The 24,081-nt window shown below is 37.0% G+C and overlaps 1 protein-coding gene across 1 annotated transcript in view; it reads left to right on the forward strand.

Moving 5' to 3' along the window:
- The window catches only part of DIAPH2 (diaphanous related formin 2), a 231,062-nt gene extending 216,757 nt beyond the window's left edge, over positions 1–14,305 (forward strand). The window contains exon 28 of the mRNA XM_057425160.1: positions 13,971–14,305. Within this exon, the coding sequence (XP_057281143.1) occupies positions 13,971–14,035 (65 nt within the window). The 3' untranslated portion in view covers positions 14,036–14,305. The remainder of the gene's footprint in view (positions 1–13,970) is intronic.
- The last annotated feature ends 9,776 nt before the right edge of the window (positions 14,306–24,081 follow it).

Here is a 24,081-nt window from a genome sequence, read left to right on the forward strand (position 1 = left end):
CTTGCTGGTAGAGGCCTAAATGACAAAAGCATCTAGTGACTCTTTATTAGCTAAACAAAAAGATGAGACACAGGATTCCTTATGATTGTATTTGTTCCCTAGAATTTGTGGTTTCTGGTTTGTGCACGAGTTGAGAAAATATGGGTGATTTTTCTGTTCCCACTCAGAATAGATCTGCTCAGTAGTTCTCAGTTCCCGTGTTCATAGTTGGTATATGCAGCTCATTTTCAACTGTCAGTGCAGAAACTGGAGTATGGTGTCAGTGTTATCGTAAAGAGAGTTTTTACATAGTGCAAGTTTAGCATGTCAGGGAAGAGTAACTGATAGATAATGTCTTAAGGAAATTAATAACTGACAAAAGAGGTCAGAGAACACAGGAGGATTGTGAGCAATTGATATGAAGTAGTGTAACTTTCAGAAACAAAGGAGTAACCAAGAGAGACTTAAAAGCATAGAACAGCAGTTCTGGCTGCTCAGTGGAGCTGGAGTTCTTCAGGGAACAGGAGGGCAGTAAAGCTGCAGGGAAGGCAGGCTGCAGGGCACAAGTCAGCAAACAGGTAGGTGTCCATAAACAGCAGTCCTGTATTACCTTAATTAAGATTAGGAAACTAGATAAACTTGGTTAACTCCAAAAGGACAGAGAGGAATCTGTTTATACAGCATCTCCAGGAGAAAAGACTGCAGACTGTTGCCAGAAATGTTTTGGATGAGTATGTTATTTAAAAGAAAAAGGTCATGCCTGAAGTCATGAAGGAAACACTAATTTTCTGTTATAGTCAGCACGTTATTATCATTTTGCTCTGATAGCATTCATGTGCGTAAGAATGTTTTTATTCATATTCTGAATGTTAGCATTCGTATTTGGATATAGTTATTTTGGAATCTAAAGGATAGTTAAAAATTCATGGGAAAATGCTTCTTGTTTAACTCATCCATCTGTTGCCTACCTCTGGACACTGGTGGAAGTTAATTTGAACTCAAGGTGCTTAAAAAACAGCATATAGATATTTAACAAAATATTCTTAAGAATGTTTAGGCAATATAAAGGTTGTATCCAGTACCTGAGAAAGCCAATGGCAGTAACTGTTAACCTTGGCACTTCTTGCACTGGAGCTCCTTTTCCGGTAACTAATTTCATCGGAGTTTATAGCTTTGGTATTAAGAGGTTGAAAGATGCCAGTTTTCTGGTTTTGACATTTGTCCAGAGAGTGCACCACTTGTGGGTTGTGATAAGCTTACAATCCTGTTGTACACATCTGTTAACTGGTGACCTTGAGAGCATTTTTGGTAGGAATAGTGGGATGAAGAAGTCTCCGTCAGAAAAGCTTCACTTCGTTTTAATTCTAGAGCTTTTATTTTCTTTTAAAATAAAGTAAAACTGTTATTTAAAACTTCTGGAATTTGCACTGAGGGCTTGCTACATATTTTTGTTACTCATAGAATGTGTTCTTTAGTGTCTATCAAGCCAGACATGGTCTTGCTTTTAATACAGATGATAACGTTTTTTAAAGGCCTCTTCATAACGCTTAACACAGGATATCAGCACTGTCACAGCTCATTGCTTAGTAAAGGAAGGTCTTGTAGTTACGCATCTGGGAAAGGTAGAAAAGCTTGCCCTCCGAAAGAAGTTATCATGCGTGTATAGGTATTTTGCTTCTGCAGCAGTTGTGTCCACATTTATGTAATTGCATATTTTTTTCTAAGCAGAGATTCATTTAGGTAGTCACACTCAAATGGAAATAATACTTTGGTGTATGGTCTCAAAAAGCCCTAGAGTTTTTAAACCTCTTTTTAGAAAGCAGACAATAACAGCACACCTGAACATCCTTCTCCCCTTAACTTAGCCTTTGCAAAAGGGCTGTTAAGGCAGTCCTAAATGCTCACAGGTTCTTAGGATTCACCTGAAGAAGGGATTCATGTACTATAATCTCATGTTACTCCTGCCCCTCTTCTTCTGAGGTGTTTGCTATTACATCAGAAGGAGCTGCATTGATGGGGAAGGGATGTCATGGTAGGTTTTGCAAGCAAAATAGATCAGGATTATAGACTCATCAGGTGTTCATTTTTGTGTTCCAGTAATCTGAGAGAGTGGTTACTGAAACAGCAGAGGTGACACTCCTCAGATTCAAGTATTAATAAATAGAAGCTGGTTTGAGCTCTTTAATACAAACTTGTTACCTTCTCACAGCATTAACTGCTTCTGTATTTCAGTTCTTTATATGAACACAAACGGTCAAATTCTGCTTTATGCAAGCACAGAGGTCTCACGTTGAATCATAATGGAGTTGTCTGTGCTCAGCCGAGAAAGAAATTAGGCTCCTACATTCCTAAAAGGTGTTATATCTTACCTCACAGTCTGCCATGTATAGTCTCAATTACTTTCTTGTATGAATTCTTTTACTAAGCAGAAGTTTCACATTCACATAACCCACATATGCCTTTGTTGCAAGTAATTTATAGTAAAAGTCACATACAGTATCTAGTTATTCTTGTTTGGGGTGAGTAGGGAAGTAACAGGTAGCGATGAGATCCTCTTGCCAGGCTGAGACAGGAGCTTTCCTTTATTATGTGACAAAGGGCACAGAAAAATGCAGCCTGTGCCAGCTGGTCAGACAGGAGTCATGTAGTTTTAGGTTTTCTCATAGCATATTCAGTTCTATTTAAATATTGCAAAATGCTGAATTGTAAATGCTAACCTAGCTATGAATAAAAAATGCTGATATTTTATTTAATCCAAAAATAATTATGGATAGTCTGCCTTTATTGTATTATTTAAAATATTTAACTTTATATGTAGACTATAAGTTATTGCAGAGTTATTTTTACATATATATAGATAAAGAGAATTTGTTTCTGACACATAAAAAATACAGGAGACCAATTTTTGCAGGTTACAAGAGAAATTGCTTGTGACTAGAGCTGTCATTGTCTGGGTGGGGAGAAAAACTGTCCTAGCCAGTTTACATGCAACAGCAGGAAATACTTGCTTTTCAGGAGTGTCATCCAACTCCTGTTTCGAAAGAAATTCCTTTACAGAAAAAAGAGCTTTCTCTTTTTTCCCTGTCTTTGTGTTCATTACTTGGATGTTCTATGCAAAGGATAAAACATGTGTGCATGGGAGATGTAACTTCCAGCATTTAAGCTGCTAACAGATAAAAGTGGGCAGTGGAGGTGGGGTGATCCTACCGAGGCAAACGTGTTCTTATGCCACTCTTTAATAAAATATTGTAAGGACTAGCTAGAAAGCTTCCCCTTTGACTTTCATCTGTCAGGTTTTGATTGTAACTGTGTAAAGGGATTGCTATTGACTTCTATCAGGCAGTTTTGGAGAGGAGGTGAAAAGCCTTCCCTCCTGACTTTCTATATGTTTTGTCAAATCGAATACTTGCAGTTGAAGTGCGAAGTGAAGGCTGATGTCAAAAAATGCCTTCGGCACAAGCTGGTGCTGGTTTCTTACGACTTTCTTCTTTCTTAAAAGTATCAGATTAGATTGTAAAATGATGGCAATCTGGCTGGACATAAAGATGTTTATTGCAGGCTCAGCAGCCATTACGTATCATTAGTGAGAGGAGGCAAGGGACAAGGGGACCACTTTGGTGTCAGTTTGATGCTTTTTAAGGACAAATGTATTCAGATGGGAAGATGCTAACTTTATAGCTGCGTGTGTACTTGAAGTTCAGAACCTATTACTGTCCTTATTTCTTTGTCCTGCTTGTAACCTTACAGTCGACTCCCCTTCAAAGCAAATACAAATTGTGAGAGCACTGGTGTTAATAGGAGAGCTGGGAGTAGGACATTTTGGAGGCCATTTTAAATTACATTATTTATCAAGAGTATGGTTTATCATCATCAGACCAAATCTGTTCAGAATGTGAATACATATTTTTTGCACTGTCATACCCTTATTTCCATAACAGTAAAATAGCAGACACAATTAAAATAGGAAAACATCTTTTACATCAGCAGATCTGTCCTCTGATATACAACAGTTTTTCTTAGAGGATCTAATTTTACTATTGAACAAGTGCTAGAAGTGTGTGTAGCTGTGGAAGGAGACACATCTTCTGTGTTTTGAGGTTTGTTGTTTTCGACCTAGTTTATTTAGTCTCTGAAATTTGTTTCACCCTTCTGATTCATAAGATATACCTTTTCACGGTGCATGAGATACCATAAAGGTTACAAATTAGAAGTTCAGGAGGAAACATCTGAATAAATGTAATTTATTGAAGTAGACTTTTTTCCCTTTGTAACTGTTATTTAGACCCGACCTTCTTCCAGGATTGGACGCACCACATCGCATATCTTGTCCTGTCTTTTTGGTGTTATTTTATGAAGTACTTTCAGTCATCTCACTTGGTTTAAAACAAATCATTCATGTCCTAAATGTTTCATTAGTCAGAATAATTAAGTTGATCAGGTCTGGGAGCATTGGAAGGGAAATAATAGGGTCACTGAAGCTTTCAGGCCCTAATGGGAGCCTAAGTTCATTCAGATATCAAATCTAATAATTGTTTTACACCTATATACACACTCCCAGTGAGCCAGTTCACATTAAAGGTTTAGTGGTACACTTTCAATACTCTGTTTCAAGGGAATTTTACTACTGTTCTTAACAGACTCAGTTGTTCTGACTTCTTGCAACTTTGTTGGGTTTGTGTATTGGTTGTACTTTGGTTGATTACTCCCCTTTTCCACTGGAAAATATTTCAGTGTGAGAATTTCTTACTAGAGGTATGACATGAGTAATGTATTGCAAATCACATTGAATGGCAAGCAGAAAACCACGAAGGCTGCCGACTGAGTTTCACTGCTTTGAAACAATGTATTAGCAGAATTAAAATTTACTATATGCAATTTAAGAGCATTCAAAGTCTGAAGCTGAGTTTATACACAATTGTGTGCGTAGCACAGCCTAAGGATTGTAGGGATACTCAGAGCCATGATTGCTGCTTGAAAAGGGCAATTTTGTAAAGATGAGGTAAAAATCAGTATTACTGTGTGAGATTGTATGGGAAATGAAGCAATAATTATAACTTCTCAGTTTAACTGAATTCTTTGACAAATCTCCATGAATGCCAGCAGTACAGGCTGACACAAAAATACAAGTAAAGTTTATCATGAAAAAGAATAAAACAGTACTGAGTAGGAAAATGACAGCTATTCATAGCAGGTTTAAGTGAATGCCGGGCTCGGATGCTGGTCACAGGGCTGCTTGTCACTGGAGAGGATTTGAACCGAAGCAGTCGTTCCTTTTCATCTTCTTTTTGTTTTCTCACCTTTGTAAGTTTAGTTCTCAGCTGAGAATCCAAAGTGAAAAAGAAATGGAAAATGGCTGTATATGTGCCTGCACTATACTGACATGAAGGCCTATTTTCCTCTGTAATTTTAAAGGCCAGTTATCCTTGGAGGAAAGGAGAAAAATAGATTGATTTGTCTTGTAACCCCTGAGGCAGGCATGTGTTGTCTCAAACTAAGGCTTTTCCATTGCAGCTCTTGTGAAAGAGCTTTCAATGCATATCCCAAGTGGTCCTATTAAGAAAGAAAGAAAGCAAAGTCAAATTAAAATATTAAATAGATCATTTAAAGGTTCAAGGAATCTTGGCTTATTGCACTAATTCTTTCTTGGTTTTTAAATCTTTAAGGCTTGGAGTAAGCCATAGTAAAATTTATTTTAAACAGATTACTTGAAAATAGGGTTTACAAACCCATTTTTGTTCTATAAACACTTAACTTTGTTAGGTTCTCTTCAGCTCTGAATAGGACAAGTATTTACTTGCTTAATGGAACTGTGATACAGATGGTCACCATCCTCAATTCTGGTTGCAAAAGTGTTCCTTGTATTGTGTTCCCATACCGCATTGACTGTGGTCACAGCTGGTTTGCGCTGTTAGTAAATGTCATCACACAAGTCATTTAACATTAAAACGTCTCACAGTGTTCATTTTTAAGGCATTTTTATGTATAACACATAGAACATAAATTGTTTTTCTCTGCATTTTCATACAACTCTAGGGCTACGATCAACATTGCCCAGCAAGCTAGGTGTGAGTGACAGCAGTAAGATTAGACATGTCCTTCCCTTCTAATCTGAGTGTCAGGACTTAAATCCTTTAGCTGTCTGTATTTTAAACCACACTCCGTGCTACAGTGCTTCTGGCTATTAACAACTTTGATTTAGCAAGTTAAAAGGAATCCAAACATCCACATTTGTTTTGAATGAAAAATTGTGCATGTAGGCTGCTCTGGAAAACTTCTTAAAATAAAGGTTCTGTGTGTTACAGAAGCACAGACTGGTTTGGGTGGGAAGGGATCTTAAAGCTCATCCAGTTCCAACCACTGTCCACTAGACCAGGTTGCTACAAGCCCCACCCGACCTTGCCTAAGTGACAAATCTAAACAACTAACACTTGAATCAAGTATTTTTGAAGAGAACAGGTATCTACATGCAAATCTGTTTTGCTTTAGTGCTTACTACATTACGATGATAATTTTGGCACTCCTGACTTGTGCAAATAACTCAGGAGAGGTGTATCTGCCATGCAATCTGGAGAGAGGTCCTCTTAAGTCTGTTGCAGTTTTTCTATCTTAAAAATCTCTTCAACAGCCACACAGATTCAGTGGGGTTTTCTTTCTTACTCATTTCTTCTAAAACCTTTTCTTACTCTTCAACGGCTTTTCTTCCTTATCTATATATTGCTAAACATCCCGCTCACAGGTTAACAATATAGTTTTTTAATTATTATAAGATCAACACATGACGCCTTTATAATTCATGTGTTTCAGCCGTTTACATGTGCTCTTCGGTTTTGAGGGCTTTAAAAAGCAAACTAAACCTACTGTTTCTCTGGTGTAAGGATGGGCTTCTTTTCCTCCATCATATTAATATATACTGTGTATATGCTGAGGTTATCACTCGGCTTTCACATGGAAGTCTGGGGTTGGACCTGAACCAAACCAGTCTTTATAGAATTTGACCTCACAGCAACAGGGTTTGCTTGAAACCTAAATGTTTACTTTGAAATTGATGCTAAAACAACCAGTTTAGCTGTCGCTTAAGTTTGATTATCAAGCATTAAAGATTCTGTCGGGGGGGGGGGGGGGGAAGCTGAGACCAGGGATGTTATATCACTTGGTCTTCTTGATCTTTTCTCATTTTTGGTTACGAAAGTATTAAATCTGAATGAATGTGAACTGACCCCATGTGTTGGTTATAAAGAGTCTAGTTCTGATTTTGCCAGGCGTGTGTAGGGTGACTGTTGAGGTTGAAATAAGTGTTCAAAAAACTAAAAGATTAAAAGAAAACATATTAACTGTACAGTTTCCTTAACCTAGTTAGAAAACTATTTTATTTGCTTGTTTCGTTTATTTGCAATAAAAAACTTCTGGAAAGTGCTGTCTATTGCAGAAAGTCCTTTCTGAGGTATTACTTTGGCAGCATTTCTCCCATAACTGATTTTTACCTCATTGCTTTTTTTTCTATGTAGGCCACCCATTTTGAAAGATCAATTTGAAATCAAATCTCACAGAGATGGACTGAAACTTAACAGAATTGAGGTTAGGAGAGCTATTTTCTCTCAAAGTGCTGTTGCGCAAAAGGACTTTGTTCTGGATACCAACAACAGTTTTGAAGCTCTTAATTTCCTTGACTAGCTTATTTCTCAGTTGGTATTCTCTAATAGTGTCATAGGTACAGGCCAGGCACTCGAGAGAACAGTATTCAGCTGTGGCTATTAAAGACGTGGTGGAGATTGATGGCCTTCCCTGCTGGTTTACACTATATCAATTGTGCTTCTGTCTTATGTTCCATCAATTCCATTTTCCAAATAGATTTACCTTTCATTGTTGGTAATCCAAGCTGATGAAGGTACATGCAGTCAATAAACAAAGATAATAAAGTTAATTCTTGTCATGGCTTGCTCTTGAAAGCAATTGATAATACACTGTTACCTCAAATGACATTGTAACTTGGCTTCAGTTTTCCCTATGCAGAGATGGCTCCAAGAGAAAACTAGAGGCTACCCAAGCTGCAGTGATTTAAATGTATTCTAGCTTGTCCCAGTTTTAATCAATGACACGATATAGAAAATAGTTATATCTGTCAGAAAAAAAGGGACACTTATAAAACGCAAGTCAGATTTCCACTTTTATCCGAGGAAGTGTCAGTGCCATCACAGACGCACTGTTTGTTCCTTGGAATTATCATCTATTGTGACAGTTTATCCATTTAAAATGCTCTTAAATGACCAGCTTACACATTTTTTGTGTAGTCATTCTGTACTTACAGGAAATTATTTTTTCCATGTTATATGTTTGTGGTGCTTGCTGAAGTACCTGGAACTGTGTGAGCTTTTTTCCCTTGGGTTGCTCATGAAAACAAGATGTGTTTCAGTAGGATTTCCTAGGGAACAAAATTTTCCATGAATGAATAAATTAATGTTTGGTGGAAATGCTTCCATTGATTCCCGAAGGCATGGGCAATACAAATTCCCTTACAGCATGCATTTCTGCATCTTTTGCATAGTCAAAATTATTTCCAAAGGATGAAATGTTAAATATTCATTGTCAAATGTTCTACTTTCTTCATATGGTCATTTTAAAGTCAACTCAAGCTGGTACCTTCTTTCCCTGAGCTTTAAACACCTTTCATTCTTGTCAGCTATGGGAGGGTTAATTCTTTCACCTTGGGGACTTCAGTAAGGAAGGAGAAAAAGGGTAAAAAAGGAAAAAGAACAAAGATGTGGTGACTGTGCAAGTTAGTGGTGTGAGTTCTTTAAATACATTAGCATTTCAGAGTTCTTACTGCAGTCATGCCCTCCAGCTTGTGCTTCAGCACAAGGACTGCTAGCTGAGCACCCTGCGCTGTACACTGCCCCTCTTCCAGTTTAACATTAACATAATCAAATTAGTCTGTTATTAATTTGATTAACATAGTGCTTATTAACTAAGACACCCTTTAAAATACATGTTGTTCAGGTATAGGGGTCCTGCAACAACTGTCTTTGACGAATGTAGAATAGGTCTGGTAGTATTTATTCCTGATGCCCCTGATACTCTGTTTAGCTCTTTCTCTTACAACATTTAGGTGCTTTGCTTTCTGCATATAAATTAATGTTTCAACCCTTTTGCTTTAAAAAAAAGGGCAAAAAGTAATTATCTGCATCAGTCATGTTTGGCTATTGGGTTTGTGAGGGTTTGTGTGATTCTGGGAGTTTGTTATTGCTGGTTTTCTAATGCTAGCCAAGGGGTGCTGCAGTTATTTACATAGGGAGGAACTTACCTAGTCTGCTGATGAGCACTCTAGGAAAGACTGCAAGGAACTAAGTATTCAAAATCAGTCCAGTGATTGAATTGACTGCAGTAATTAAGGCACAAAGAAACACTTTCCACGCTTTAACTGGCTGGAAAAATCCTGGAGAATTAGTCACCTAGGGTGCCAAGCCCAAGGTAGCAGTTTATAATACATTTATAATTTTAAATATAAGCCATGTCAGAGAGAGAGCTTTTTTTGTGGTGGTTACAGGATAATCCAGATTCCAATCAAGCCCCTTTAAGGGATGCTTTTGTAGACTCTTGTCTTTTCCTATTATCAGATATCTCAGTGTCATGATCAGCCCGTTCGATTCCACAACATCTATATCATTACCAGCATTGCTTGCTCATATAAAGTAAGGTTTATAATTAGGAGAGCACAAAGTTACTATACCTAGAGGACAGGATAAGAGGAAAGCAAAATGGAAAAGTCACTTAATGTTAGCGTTGAAGTTCTGCAAAACGCCATTAATTTTTCTGCTAGTATAACTTTAACGTGATAACAAGCCACGGAGTCAATAAAACCGTTGCAGCTATTGAGACTTCTCTTTTAATAGCAGAACTTATGAAGGAGCATTAAGGAAAGGAAAAATGCATTTTACACAGCATAGTTTTTGCAAACTGTTTTCCTCTCCCCTACCAGTGTGTTTTTAGTTAATTTCTAATGTAATTTCTAATGCTTAATACATTCAAAGTATAAGGGAGAAGGTCTTAAGGGTGAAGTTGGCAAATTCCATACAATTAAAATACATTGTCTGAAAATAATTGTTTGGATTTTTTTGCTTGCTTTCTGGAATATATTTATTGTACTTATACACTAAGTTTATTGGTAGGTTTGCCTTTTTTTTTCCATCAATAGGTTCATGTTACGTGGTGAATGATGTGTACATATCAAAACCATTTCTGCAAATATCTTGCATGTTCTAGATATCACTTATTCCCATCTTGGTACTGTGTTGCGTACAAAAACACTTGAGCAAGTAATTGTTGTTATAACAAAGTCCATATATTTCTTCTAATGTAGGTGTAAAGTTTGTATGGTCAAGATTATATTCCAGTATTATATATGCTAAAAAGGAAGTGTCATAGCTCTTAATGCTATATTTGCTTCGTTTGAATTTGATCTAGGAAGCTAAAAGATGAAGATTATTTTATAAAATAAGCATATGCTGTTTCCTGTTTTAAGCCTTCCTTGCTCTACCTTATACTGCAACAAGAAAAGGTCTGTTACTTGATTGAGAGATCACCTTAAATTCATGTATCATTTTTGAGATAGACTGCGATGTCTAATACGAGCATTGTGGATGTTTCCTACATTCCCTAGTTCTAAAAGCGATGGACTTCTGACATTAAAGAAACAAAGTTTTCAGCTGCATGGGTATATGAGTTACCCAGAAAATGTGACTGATACGTGCAGAACATGTTGCCATGTTTTCTAGTAATTTTTACATGCTTCAGAAGTGTAGACCTGAGACCTTTGGCAATGATTTAGGGCTTAATTTTACATACTGTTAGCTTCCTGCTACTGCCTCTCATTTTCCCTCCCTTCCTCTGCAATACAAGTGAATAGTTTTACCATGTATTGATGTTACATGTAGTTTTATGCTAGAATAGTCACAGTCATGTTTATAAGCCAGTCTTATTTTGTGTTCTATTCAGTATGGTCTGTAACATAAGTAAAAGTAAATACAGCTGTTGACGATAACTGAGTGTGTATGTTGGAAGCATTATAGATGTCATGATTCTAAAAGCTTGTCCTAGAGTCACAGAAATACCAGCCCAAGCCACTTCCTGATCCTAACATGAAACCCTTTGTTTTCACCTAATGAATATGTTTATACATATGTTTATAAATGCACAAGCACTGTTTACATCTAGTGAAGGAGTCTATATGCATCTCTATATATATCTGTACACATCCTAATGTTTCATTTTTTAACCAGGTGTAAATCTGCACACATGCACAAGGCGGCTTGCAGATCCACCACTGATTTAAATAGGTCTCTTTATAAAGAAGAAGAAATACTTTAGTTTTACCTCCAAAATTTTCAGATACATTAAAGCTTTCACACTGATAGTATATAAATCTAATCCTCACATTTTTTATAATGAGCTGAAAATGTTATCAAAGTGTAATTTATATCCTGTCTGCTTTTCCTTTAGTAAGAGTCACCATGAAGCACTGTAAGCTTTGCAAAGAAATTTCTTGCAACTGCTGACATAGATTCTCACTGATAATAATGGAATCTTTGTACCTCAGTTTCCCTGATTGGAAGAACCTGTGGTTCTTCCCAGTCTCTCTTGAATCGTTTAGGTTTTAGATAGAAAATATAATTACTTGCATTTAAGAACTGGAAATAATTTAAAAGAATAGATCATTTCTCATAATTGGGAAAATAGTTTGTTCGGCATCAGCTGAAGAAATGATAGTGCTTCTAGCTTTTACAGTTTTGTGTTTAAGTCCCAGCTCCATTGTGTGACTCCGGGTGGAACTGAACTGTCATTTGCAGAAAATGCCTCTACCGTGATGGGATAAACCAACCAAACCCAAAACAGAAAGGAGAAAAATCTAAAAATAACCGCATATGGAAAAATTAGCAGTTTTTAGACTCTCTTAGTCTGTTTTTAACCTGTACAGTTAACAATCTTGAAATTAAAGCAAGAAATAGTCCACTGGTGAAGGTCCTTCTCTCCAGTGAGAGCAAGTACCACTAGACCTTTTGCTTCACTGTCATAGAGGAATTGCAGCACAGCTGAGTTAATAATTTTGCTTTTTGGGTTTTAGACAGCATTTCTGTCCTTTAATTTCCAGTGCCTACTGACACTGCAACCAGTGTAGAGATTTATTCCCATGCAAACCAGATCGACTTAGGGTAATTTGAATACTTCATGCATGGATAGATTCATTAAGAAAAGGAAGCAAGGCAGAACTATAAAAAGAACTAATAATCTTGCTAAAGGAGCCGTTAATTCCCTATAGCATTGGAGACACTCATTGAACAGGGAAAAGGAAGGTTGGTTTTGCAGAGTCCATGCAGTCTCCACAGTCATCCTCTGTTCTTTGTCCGGGAAGAGATCGCAGACATGACTTCCTTTGTCTTCTCCAGAGCCTTCTTTAATGTGCTTGGACCACTTCTGGCTTTGTTAGCTTAGAATAGAATCATAGACTGGTTGATGCTGAAAGGGACCTGTGGATGTCACCTTGTCCATGCCCTGCTCAAGCAGGGTCACCTGGGTCCACTTGTCCATGATTCTGTCTAGATAGGTTTTGAATATCTCTAAGAGAGACTCCATAATCTTTCCAGGTAACCCATTCCAGTGCTCAATCACCTTCACAATAAAAAAGTGGTTCCTGATACTCAGGAGTAACCTCCTCTGTTCCAGTTTGTGCCTGTTGCCTCTGGTCCTCCAACTGGGCACTGCTGCAAAGAGCTTGGCTCCAGCCCCATTCACATTAAGGTATTTATATACATTAGTGAGACCCCACACTGGTCTTTGCTCCAGCCTTTCCTGGGACTCTCTGACAGAAACATTTCATTACTAGCTTTTTCCAAGAATGTATTTCTACCCATCAGACTTGTTGGGATCTCATGCTTTGAGGCTGAAGGTTCAGGCATAACCCAAGCTTAGAGCTTCCTCACAGAGAACCAGGAACACATGCTGTTCCAGTCTGTGCATGCTGGGAACACAGCTAAATCAGCTCATTTGGGAACCAGCTGAGAAAACTTGCCTGCCTGCAGTTTGTCAGACTCTGCTTCTGAAGTGACTGTTGGTTTAGAATATTCCAATACCATGGAGGAGTTCCAGACATACATTGTGAAACCCTGATGCTGTAGCAATGTAGATACTGTACTCATGCAAAGAACAGCAATATGAATATGATATGAGAGAATAAAAAGGTCAAAAGTAAGCAGTCATCCCCTCAAAAAAAGTAAAGAAAATTTGCGTGGCAGGACCACATTATTCAAAAGATCAAAACCTCCAGAAAAAGTGGGGGTTAATTTTCTGCCCCTTTGTGTGTGTGTGTGTGTGTGTGTGTGTGTTCATCACTTTAAAGTTTTATTTTAAAGTCATTTAGGCCTGTGGCTGGTACTTCACGATTGTTTTCCTGTGATAGGGACATTTATTATTCATTGCAATAATTACTGTGTAATATTTTATACTTAAAGTTGTTCACATTGCACAATCAGGAAATGCTTAGGAAGTGGCTGATTTAACTGTTCTATTTTTAACTGTGTACCAAATTATGTTGGTGTTAGTGCTTCTGTACTTGTAGGCTTTTCAGCACCACACTGGTCAGTACGTTCTCATGAAACTTAATGTCTTTTTCCAGAGCTTCTTAGCATAATTGTTTATAAAAGAAGATTTTTACCCAGACTTTGAGTTATTGTGTGCTGTTTCCAAGGGGACAGTGTTTCAGGATTTTCCTAATGCTTTTATCACCCAGCTTCTCTGATTGAGAAAGTAATTTCTTACTGATTGCAGAACTCTTGAACTCAGTCTGGCAGCTGCAGTGTGAAACTTCTCTGATCCAGTCTCCTGGTTATTTATTTACATATAATTTGAAATGATTTTCAGGGCTGTTTGAAAACCTCTTGACATTGCATTATCCGTATTGCAAATCTTACTGTGATTTCTTTTTTCCTCTCTTTGTATTGCAGATAACAGACGAGTGACTTTGGAAAGGTCTCGTTCTCGCCACAATGGAGCAATTGCAGCCGTATGATTCTTCTGATGCCAAAGAATTAGTGAATTGTTTTATTTACAGTTAAATGGATATACTTTGAAAAGAGTTTATCATACAAATTGGCAATGATCATAAAGGAATACTGGTATCAAGTACATGAGAAGATGTATAAATATGTATTTTAAAAGCTCTTGCTAAATAATCCACATACTGTATCTTATCACCCCAACTACCAAGATCTGTAAACAGTGTTAAGCAGTAGGATATATTTCTTATTTTCTTATGTTCTTTCTTCGGTTTTGTTTTTTTTTGTTGTTTTTTTTTTAACAATCCCTGGGTTTTTTTGTTCTTTAAAGATGGCAACTTTCATGAAAAGAGTTGGGGATTTTTAGGTTATGTTTTTTATGGGTAAGAAAATACGGATTTGTTGAAAGAATACAGCTGTGGATTCCATTTGCAGTTCTGATTTGGACATGAAAGGATAAAATAATAAAATTGAATGTTAATAAATTCAGAGATGAGCTGGTCTACATTATCACAATGTGTTTTGTAACCATGAAAAGCAATGCATAGCCCCAGTCAGGTTGCTGAAAACCTTATCTCAGTGTAAAGCCTGGTGGATTCAGCTATTTTGGCTGCACATAGGATATACCACATATCTACACGTTTGGTGAGATGATGGTGTATAGTTACTTATCACTGCTAAATGAATTTAAATGAAACAGAGCATAGGATTTTACCAAAATTGAATGGTATCAAGGGCAGGATATGTTTTTAATTGTATCAAAGGAGGGATTTTTCTAATAATGCACTTATATATTCTTTATAAAGATATTTGGGGGAAAATAATGACTGTCCTATTTTAATTACGCTAAAAAGACCTTTGTGTAGGTTTTTAGAGATGAGCTACATTACGAAGTTATTCAGAACTGCCTCTGAGTTTTTCCTCTGTTTCTCAGGTAAAAAATGTAGCGGGATCTCTACTGATGGATTTTAATGCTGAGGGTTTAGCAGCTAAGAACAGATTTTCTACCTGGAGCACTCTATAGCAGTGATCAATGATTGCAGCAGCCTGATTTTTTAGGAAGCTCCTCCCATTCTACTTTGTATACAGGCCCCTTGCACTGCAGTACCTCAGGTGAGCAGTCAGTTCAGTAGCTGACACTGTGTATGTTCTGCCACTCAATGAGAAACTATAGTTCTCTTTTCTCCCCAGACTCTAGTTGAATGTACAACGTGTTTGATGGGCAGGGCAGTCTTCACCATCCTTTTTACTAAAGGTTTGTTGCTTATCTGGATGGGATGGAGGATTGTAAGTGGGGGTTCCATTGGAACTACTCCTGTTGCTCAGCTATGATATTTAAAGAAAAATAGGATCCTGTGTAGCAGATGGCACTTGTTCTCAAATTATAATTGCTTTTCACTGGTGTTTATTGCCTGATGTTATGGGGAACTTTTTCTTTTTAATGTTATATAAAGCATATTTGGAAGGTAAGGTGTCCCATTGTTTTCTGTGCACAAACTGCTAGCTCTAGAGGAGCATTTGATCCTGGGGCAGTGTAACTTTGCACTACTGCTTGAGCCAAGCATCTTTGTACAGTAGTCTTTTTTGCTTCTGCAGCACGATACTCCTAAGACTGACTAGTGTAGGATAAATTCTCACAGTTTCAAACTGCACTGGTCAATCTCCAATTATTGTAAGAAAAGATTCAGCTCCTTTTCAATCTAGTGTTGAAAGAATTTTTACTTTATTCAAAGGAAACAGGGGCTTTGCCCAATTGTCTTCAGAGGAAACGGGCTTTGCCCGTTTCTGTATCTCTAAACATAGGAATATGACTGAAGCCTAGTGAAATGTGTGCTGTCAACTACTACTCTTCCTAAACTCTTTGGGTTTTTTTGTGGTTTTAGTAACAAACTGAAGAGTTTTATGGTACTTCAGGAAAAACAAAATACATGCAACAGGATTCTGTCTCCCTGTTCATCAGTAACAGATACAAAGGATTATATCCTGTGTTGTCTAAGGTCAACATCAACCTTGTGTTGAAGCATTACTTCCTAAAACGGAACTACTACATTTACAGTTATAAAAATGTACTTAATGTACAAAGCCAGTTTAAAAGGATTAGGTTCATAATGTCTATATAAATTTGTGCTACAATCAACAGTGTATTAGAATTCAGATTTCAAAATGAGCGTTTTGCTGGGATTTACAAGTATTGGTATAATCTTTATATGTGCAAACTCAAAAGCTCACAACAGAATCTTTATACTGTAGCAGTAATTCTTAGTGCACGAATCTTTCATTTCCATGGGTGGTTATTTTTTTCCTTTAAGCTCTGTGAAAGCTGACTACAGATTTTAAAGAACCAAATCTTAGGGGAAAAAAAAGAAAAGGCAAATCCAAAATAACATCATCTGATGCTTCTATTTTACTACTATTTTTTTCGTATTTGAAACATTTATATAATTTAATGGACATATCTGTTAGAACAAAGGTGTCTTTCAAAGGAAAACTAGTTTAGAAGATAATTTATGTAAATATAGGGTGCTCGTATTTATGAAGTCTAAAATATTTTCTGAAATTGATGCTGGTCACTTTGTCTTTTGATAGTTTTTCAGTCTATATTAAATTGCAGATATTTTTAATGTTTTTATTCTTGCTCTAATTTTCAGAGGTGTCACATGTTTATCTAGAAGTGTAGAAGAGTAGCACCTTTTTCAGAAATGCACTTGCCTTATTTTCTAATTTTAAAGAAAATGAACTATATCAGTTAAATTATATTTGTATTCAAAGTAATCCCAGAAAGAAAATCGCTGGAGGGTTCGTACATAAATTTCTCACTGATTATGTTTCTCTATATGTCCCCTGAGACATGGCGTTAACAGTATACCAGCACATCTGTTTGCATTCACATTTTACCAGGTACAAGTACTGAAGAGACTTTTTTTGTTCTGATGTTACACTGTTTACATTTCTTAGTTTATTTAAGAGGAAGATACTCTTACCTTTGCAATGAATTGAGCTAAATTTGCAGTTGGTGTGGGAATGAAATGTTTAAATCATATACAAATATACATCTCTGTTGCGTAACTACTGGCTGTACAGATCAGAAATGTAAAGACACTAGGCATTTTCTGCTCAAGTTTCCTGTGGTTTACTGAGGAAAAAGTGCAACACAGTTTGTCATGTATGTTTGTTTGTGATTCAACAAATCTCCTTTCCCGGCACTTAAATGACGTTTGGTTTAAGTGTTAATCATATTATGAACTGATGCTAAAGCCAAAAGAAAATTAGTGCCTCGGAGGGCATTGACAAACAGCTTCAGGAAGTATTCCCAGAAATACTATTATTATTAATTTGTTCTGCTTCTAGACAACCATGGTCAATATGAAGAATGTTATCTAAAATTATCTGCTCTTTCTGGAAAATTGAGATACAAATACAAGAATTCCCATAGTTCCCTTCTGTAATATGCAAATAGTTATAAATATCTGTATATTTTTGCATTTTTGTGTGTGGTATATGTACTACCTCAGACAAATGCTGTAAAAACATGTAATGTTTTCATGGTTTCTAGCCAAACCACAATTCATCAGTGACCTACTTTAAATTCATCCCACAGTGTACAAATGGTTTGCAAAACTGAGAATCTGGCTGAGTTTTAGGTTTGGCTCTGGAAATCCTCCTATAGCTTTCATTAAGAAAACTTTGCAGTGCTCAGCTTTTGCATCCCTCAGGCAAATCCTGCTTTGATGGGTGAATTTAGTACTTCCTACACTGAGAATGATATAGCTAGTAAATATTTAAAGCCGGTAATAGTTCTGTGGGAGCAAACTTACCTATATATGTAAATTGCTTCTTATCCATTAAACAAAGGCTTGGCTGAATTATACTTTAATGTTTGCCTTCAAATTGCTGAGAGGCCAGGCACAACAAATGCTAAGTGATGAAGCAGTGTGAAGCCCACCTCTCATGTGCCATACTGTATCTGCAAGTTATTCAGTTTTAAATAGATATCGTAAGAAACCTCGACTTCTCTTCCTCTGCAGTACGTACACACATGCACACGCATGCACACAAGATGTAAATAAATTAACAAAAATCAAAGCAGATAAAGCCAAATCCCTCAGCTTCAGGTGTCTCTGTTTCAGATCACGTATTGCTTTTGTGCACAAGAGAGGGAGTTGTGTAAGCCTGTGAATTCTGCAGTCCTGCAAGTTGTCACTCAGCACTCACTGATATCATTAGAAGGATGCTAACGGAGAAGGATTTGGTTTTGTAGTGCTTCTTTTAGCACTGTTTGAGGTGATACATATGCCACAGAATGTGAACAATAATCTACTGCAGTTTAGTTGGTCTGCTATCATGCACCATTTGGTTTCCCTTTTGGAAGTCTCATGACTCCTGATGCCAACAGAAAAAAAAAGAAAAATTAAAAAAAAAGGTGACAAAACTCATGCATTTCTATTTTTTAAACAGCTCTGTGTTTGTATGTAATGTTTAAAATAGGAATTTGATGAAATCACAGCCTGGCCATTGTTAATTCATGTATTCTGAAAACTGTAATAAAGATCTCCATAACATGATTTTGCTAGGTGCGCCAATGTTTTGCTTGTTTATAGTGATTGTTACCTGTTGAGTCCCATCACTTCCAAATCTTGTTTTGTTATATGAAATTCTCACACTGAAATTACTTTCCATTTTAGCTTGCTGACTTTTTATGGATCTCTGGGTTTTTTTTTCCTCTGAGGTGTCAAGTATATTTGACTTGAATATGGGGAAAAAGGTACCTTTTTCTGATGGGAGGAGGGCTTTAAATCCAAAATCATCCCCAAAGTGTATAATTAAAAACAAAAACGCATTAAATCCTGGTGATACCATTTTATTTTTACAAAAATAACAATAAAAGGGAATCACTAAACAAATTCCATGGGTCCATATTTATTTTAAGTGGCTGGATTCCAGTACTGGCTTTTTAAGACAGACCCATAGTCAGCCAGACAGCTGCCGGTGGTGGTGTCCAAATTACTTAATTCACTTGGTCACAAAATGATCTTAATGGAATAGAAACTTGACAGACTTTTACCTTCAAAACTGTATATTGCACCGTAAACAGCTTCATGAGGTCACCATAACCGACTGAACTGCACAACCGTATAGAGAGAGCACTTGGAATTTCTGAGCTAAGTAATTAAGGTTCATTAATGGAATTCTAATGAATATGAGCAGCCATGTTGATACAACACTTCTTAAGTAACTTGTTCTGTGTGGAAAAGATATGCCAAGGGGTGGTCGACAGCACCATTTTATCTTTAATGAATTGAACTATAGTTGGAATGCACTGTTTGATATATGCTGAAGCAGTAGAGATTTATTTTCTTATGGGATTAATATGGAAAACAATGAAGACTTCGAAGTACCAGCTATAAATGTAAATTCTATGATTGTCATGATTAAGAAAAATGTAGTGATTTTTCCTACATATACCATATTCTTATTCCTTATTTTTAGGTAAATGTTCTTGACTTTCTAGTATGGGAGTCTGGGATTCCCGCCATCCTCTCAGCTATTTTTGCTTTTGGGACATTGGCAGGCAGAGTTTGTCCTGAAACAAGTAGCAGGTACCTTACTACCTTTCTCAATGGTTATTATTTTAGATACTTAAGAAGTCCTGTAAGATAATTTATAATTGATATCAAGTTATGGCACTCTGCCACACAGACTTCTCTCTTACATGTGGATATTGTCTGTAAATTTGAGCTATGCTCTTCCCCTCAATTATTTCTTCTGGTCACCATCTCAAAATCAGCTTTTCTACAATTTTAAGGAAGTCAGCATTACTGGTCTGTAGTTGAATTATAAAAACATTGAATTGATTTGCTCAGAATTGTTTGATGAGTACTTAACGGCTGTAGTGAATCCTTTTCAATAGGTGTGGAATTTAAGATTAAGAAGAAAATGCGATGTGAGGGTTTTTGTGGGTTTTTTTGCTTGTATGCCATGAGCACACACTAATTTAGTCCACTTAAATACAGAAGGTACTAAAAGCTGTTTATTTGTGTTAGTGTAGTATCAAGGACAACCTAAGAAACCCATCTGAGAGGCAAAGGATGTTATCTCAGGCGCCATGCTAACAAAATCACAGAGCTTTTTGATTTCAGCTGGCTCTTGCGCTCGCATCAGCCTGCAGTCCACTGCTGCAGAGGGACTTGCAGTGAGGCAGTGCTGCAGCCAGGTCTCCAGGCCAGGTTTTGATAAGGGCAGTGCCCAACTTTCTTCCTTTGAAATAATTGATCCCTGAGTCTTAAGGGGCAAATTATCTGTGAGGCCCAGATGCCTGAAAAGCCCTGTCAGCGCTGATCTGCTTTTTAAAGTGCTTGAGTCCTTAAGGAAAAGAAATAATAAATGAGACCTGGTCCTGATATGGCATTGATCACATCTGGTATAAACTAGTTGTAATTCTCCACTGGTGTTACACCAACCCCACATATCCACGTATCTGTAGAAGTTACTCCTGCGAGATTGAGAAATGTGTGATTTTAAACAGTCCTTGAGAGTACAAGGATGACTTGATGCATAATTACCACACTGGCAATTCATTGGTGTTAGAGATTCATGTCAGGCTGTCACTGTTTTAACACTTTGGTGATGCAGGTACCCTCAAGTAGCTCAGAAGACTGTTTCATTTGTGGAAGAAATTGTTAATGATCACACTTTCTCCAACGTGCTTTATCTGCTGGGATAGTTGAAAGGAAAAAGGATTACTTTGAAGAGATAAAAGCAAGTGTTAACCAAAGGTATATATATATCATAAACTGTGAATAAAATTGTAAATTTAAAGAAATGACATCTTAAATGTACCACACCTTGATACCATACCTATTCAAGAAATATTCTTTTACATACATGGTAACTTAAAGCGCAGCAGTATTTGCAAACTAAAAAGAAAACACAGACCAGATAAAAAATTAATAAGAATTCAATGACTGAATTCACTGCCATGAAGATAAATGAGATTGCAAAGGTTAAAAAGTAGTGGCACATCTGTATAAAGGCCTTTGCACTCCATGTAGTGAGTAGTACTAAAACCAAACAGAAAAACAAGGGGCAAATTTGTCTATATGTGTTTGGCACTGTGCATAGTAGGTTTTGAAAGTGATCTGTTATACTTCAGTGAAATTGTGGGCTTTTGAAAGCTGTGATAAAAGGATAGCCCAATGAAAACTGTGCTTCCAGAAGTATTTCAAAATACTGTTAAGCCTAGAAAGATCTAATTTAATCATAGGCAATGTGTGTGTAAATGTCATTTGTAGTTTACCTGAAACTAATTAAAATCTATAGGTTTAATTCCAGTGAATGATGATTTAAGCAAATATAAGAAGTTCCATATAATATCTTAAATACAGTAATATGATATTTTATATAGCTTGTTTCGTGTCTAGGTGATGGGTCTTCCAAGAGTCATAGCATCATTTTCTCAAGAGGAAATGCAAACATTAATGAAATAATTTTAAATTCAGATAGCATGAACAAGTCAAAACCAGGAGGGTTCTTACATTTCAACTGAATGTATTTCTGTGTGAGTATTTTGTTCTCCATTGCATCTCACTCTCCAGAGTTGTGCTCAAATTTTTGAGCGCTAAGAAATCAGCATCAGTCTTGCAGACTGCCTAACTGCAGAAGCCTGTGTGTCACTTAGGGGGAAGAGAGGAGCATAGACAATTCCAAGCACTTCTGACCAAGGAATAGCCTTTTCTGTGAAGGTTGTGGGGATTTTTTTTAACACAGAGAATTTTAGCTCACCACAGGATACTGGTGACAGTTAGGAATAAGGCTTAGTAGCAGTAGCAGCGTTGCCATGTAAGTCAGTAGTTAGAGCATCATTAAGTCTAAATAAATTGTTTACTCCCTGTTTATGAAAAGTGTAAAATCAAAGTGTAAGCTGGTTGGGATAGACAACCAGTCTTTTCGTTTTCCCCCAGAAGGCAGTGAGAGATGATTTGAAATGGGTTTAGCTGTATCATTTCAGTTTCCTTTTTCTGAGAGAAAAAATGCTGATGTAAAACATCTCGCTGTCAAATGCAGAGCAGAAAAAGCTGGCATTGAATTGTTATAGCTGGGAACACTCAGGGGAAAAAATATACTAGTGAAAGAAAAGGATGTGGGAAGAAGATCCACATCCGTACTGCAGTGACTCCTCATTCTTCTGTTGTAGTTTTCACTTTTAACCCAGGTTCTCCCAAGTGAAGCCACGACCCGCAGCCACTCACCTGCAGCAGATTGGGCTGAGCCCTGGGCCTGAGCACAGAGCTGTCTGCTCAGCCAGCAGTGCTCCTGGGAAGCCCTGTTGTCTGCCTTTTGGAGCAGTGCAGGAAGCATGCCTTGCCTTTGGGTTGGCAGGTCTTGGAAAGGCATTTTAAAAAGCAAGATGCTGCTGTAGGCCAGTACCCAGCAGGGCAGGAGGACAAAGCAGGGGGAAGGGAATGAATCCAATATCTTGAATGCCTGAGAAGCAAGGAGCTGTTGGTTCCTCCAAGTCTCAGTTTCACACTGCAGGCTCAGGCAGTTGTTAACTGCAGCAGTTTGTTTGCATATTACAGTTTTCTTTGTGCTGTAAAGGTTAAGGTGTTTTTTAGCTTGAAGAATATGGGGGAATTTTATGCAATACAAGAGCTCTGTGTATAGATATAGCATAAAGCTGGTGGAGAGGTCCTTTGATTCTATTCTTAGCCTAGCAGCTAATCTAGAGCACATAATTTAGACTGTGACTTTCATTTCATCACCTTTAAAGTTAAGATAGGTTAGCAAAACTTGCACAAGTATGCTGTTACCAGCTTGATTTTTTGAAAGGTTGGCAAAGAATTGTTTCCTGCATTGTCTAAGATAAAATGAGCCAAATTCATTTTGTCTCCCCTCTCCTAAGTAAGACATTAGCAGATTTCTGTAGTTAGCCTACAAACCCATTTATATGCCCTCAGCAGTAACGCCTGTAGAATTCTGAACAGTGAATTGCAGTGGAAAGTAAAAAAAAAGTAGTAATGTACTGAGGTGAAATGCAACAAACACATCCTGGGTTTATGACCTGCATGTGTTATTTGAAGCAAAATTCTGTATTGATTCACTTTAGATACATAAGTTTATCATTGAGGTATTGCTGCTGTAATGATATGCAAGTGTCTCTATTACATATGCAGTATGTTGCACAATGTTAATGCTTTCTGTATTGATTGACTCAGACCGTGTTCCTCATAAGCAGTAGGAAGTCTTAAAGCTTGATGCCGATGCTGGAATGTGATTATGTTATGATGGAATGCAGCTTATTCAGCAATCCTCTGATTATTAAGGTAATGAAGGTAATTTATAGCCTCTTATGACCTACTGGTTCCAGAAGCTAAAATGCAGGTGTTAGGGGAAACAAAGCCCTGCTTCAAGAGCTACTAGATGCAAAAGCACATAAATTTTTGTTAGGTAGCAATAACATTCAAAATGTAGCTTCCATAATTTATAGAGAGCCTTAATAAGTTCATATTTGGATCTTTAGGTCTGGTTAATATACCAAACCAGACGTCCAAAATGTTATTCAGTTTAGTATTGTTAGAGTGGTTACCTGAACTACTGTAGTAATGGTTTATGTGTACTATAGCCCATCACCTGGATGCTGGGTCGTGTATTAAGCCTGGCTCTGCTGATTTCAGGCTGATGCTCTAAAACTGAATGAAATAAATGGCAGCTTTCCTGTGGACTTAAGAATCATTCCCCATCTATATGTCAAATTATAATTATCCATATCTATAGCTTTAATGAAAGGCAAGTTCTCCATCAAAAGCAAGGTTTCTTCATATAAAAAATTTCCCCAAACCATCTGCAAAGGTCCACATAAATATTTATTTAAGTTTTGGTTCTTGAAGTTTGATTAAATGTTTTAAAAAAATAGAGAATATTAATTTGCATGAGTTTATTGAAACTTGCTGTTTTCTTCAATACCCTTTATATGCCGATAGACTGCGTTTCTTTATGGCATAAATTTTTCATCTCATTGGTTCCTAAAAGAAGGCTGGTTCCCTGCACTTAAATACATTCTGAA

This window comes from Pezoporus wallicus, unplaced genomic scaffold (genome assembly GCF_028554395.1).
Source record: "Pezoporus wallicus isolate ANWC-B61680 ecotype Strahan unplaced genomic scaffold, APGP_CSIRO_Pwel_v1 scaffold_6445, whole genome shotgun sequence".
NCBI classification, from domain to species: Eukaryota; Metazoa; Chordata; class Aves; order Psittaciformes; family Psittacidae; genus Pezoporus; species Pezoporus wallicus.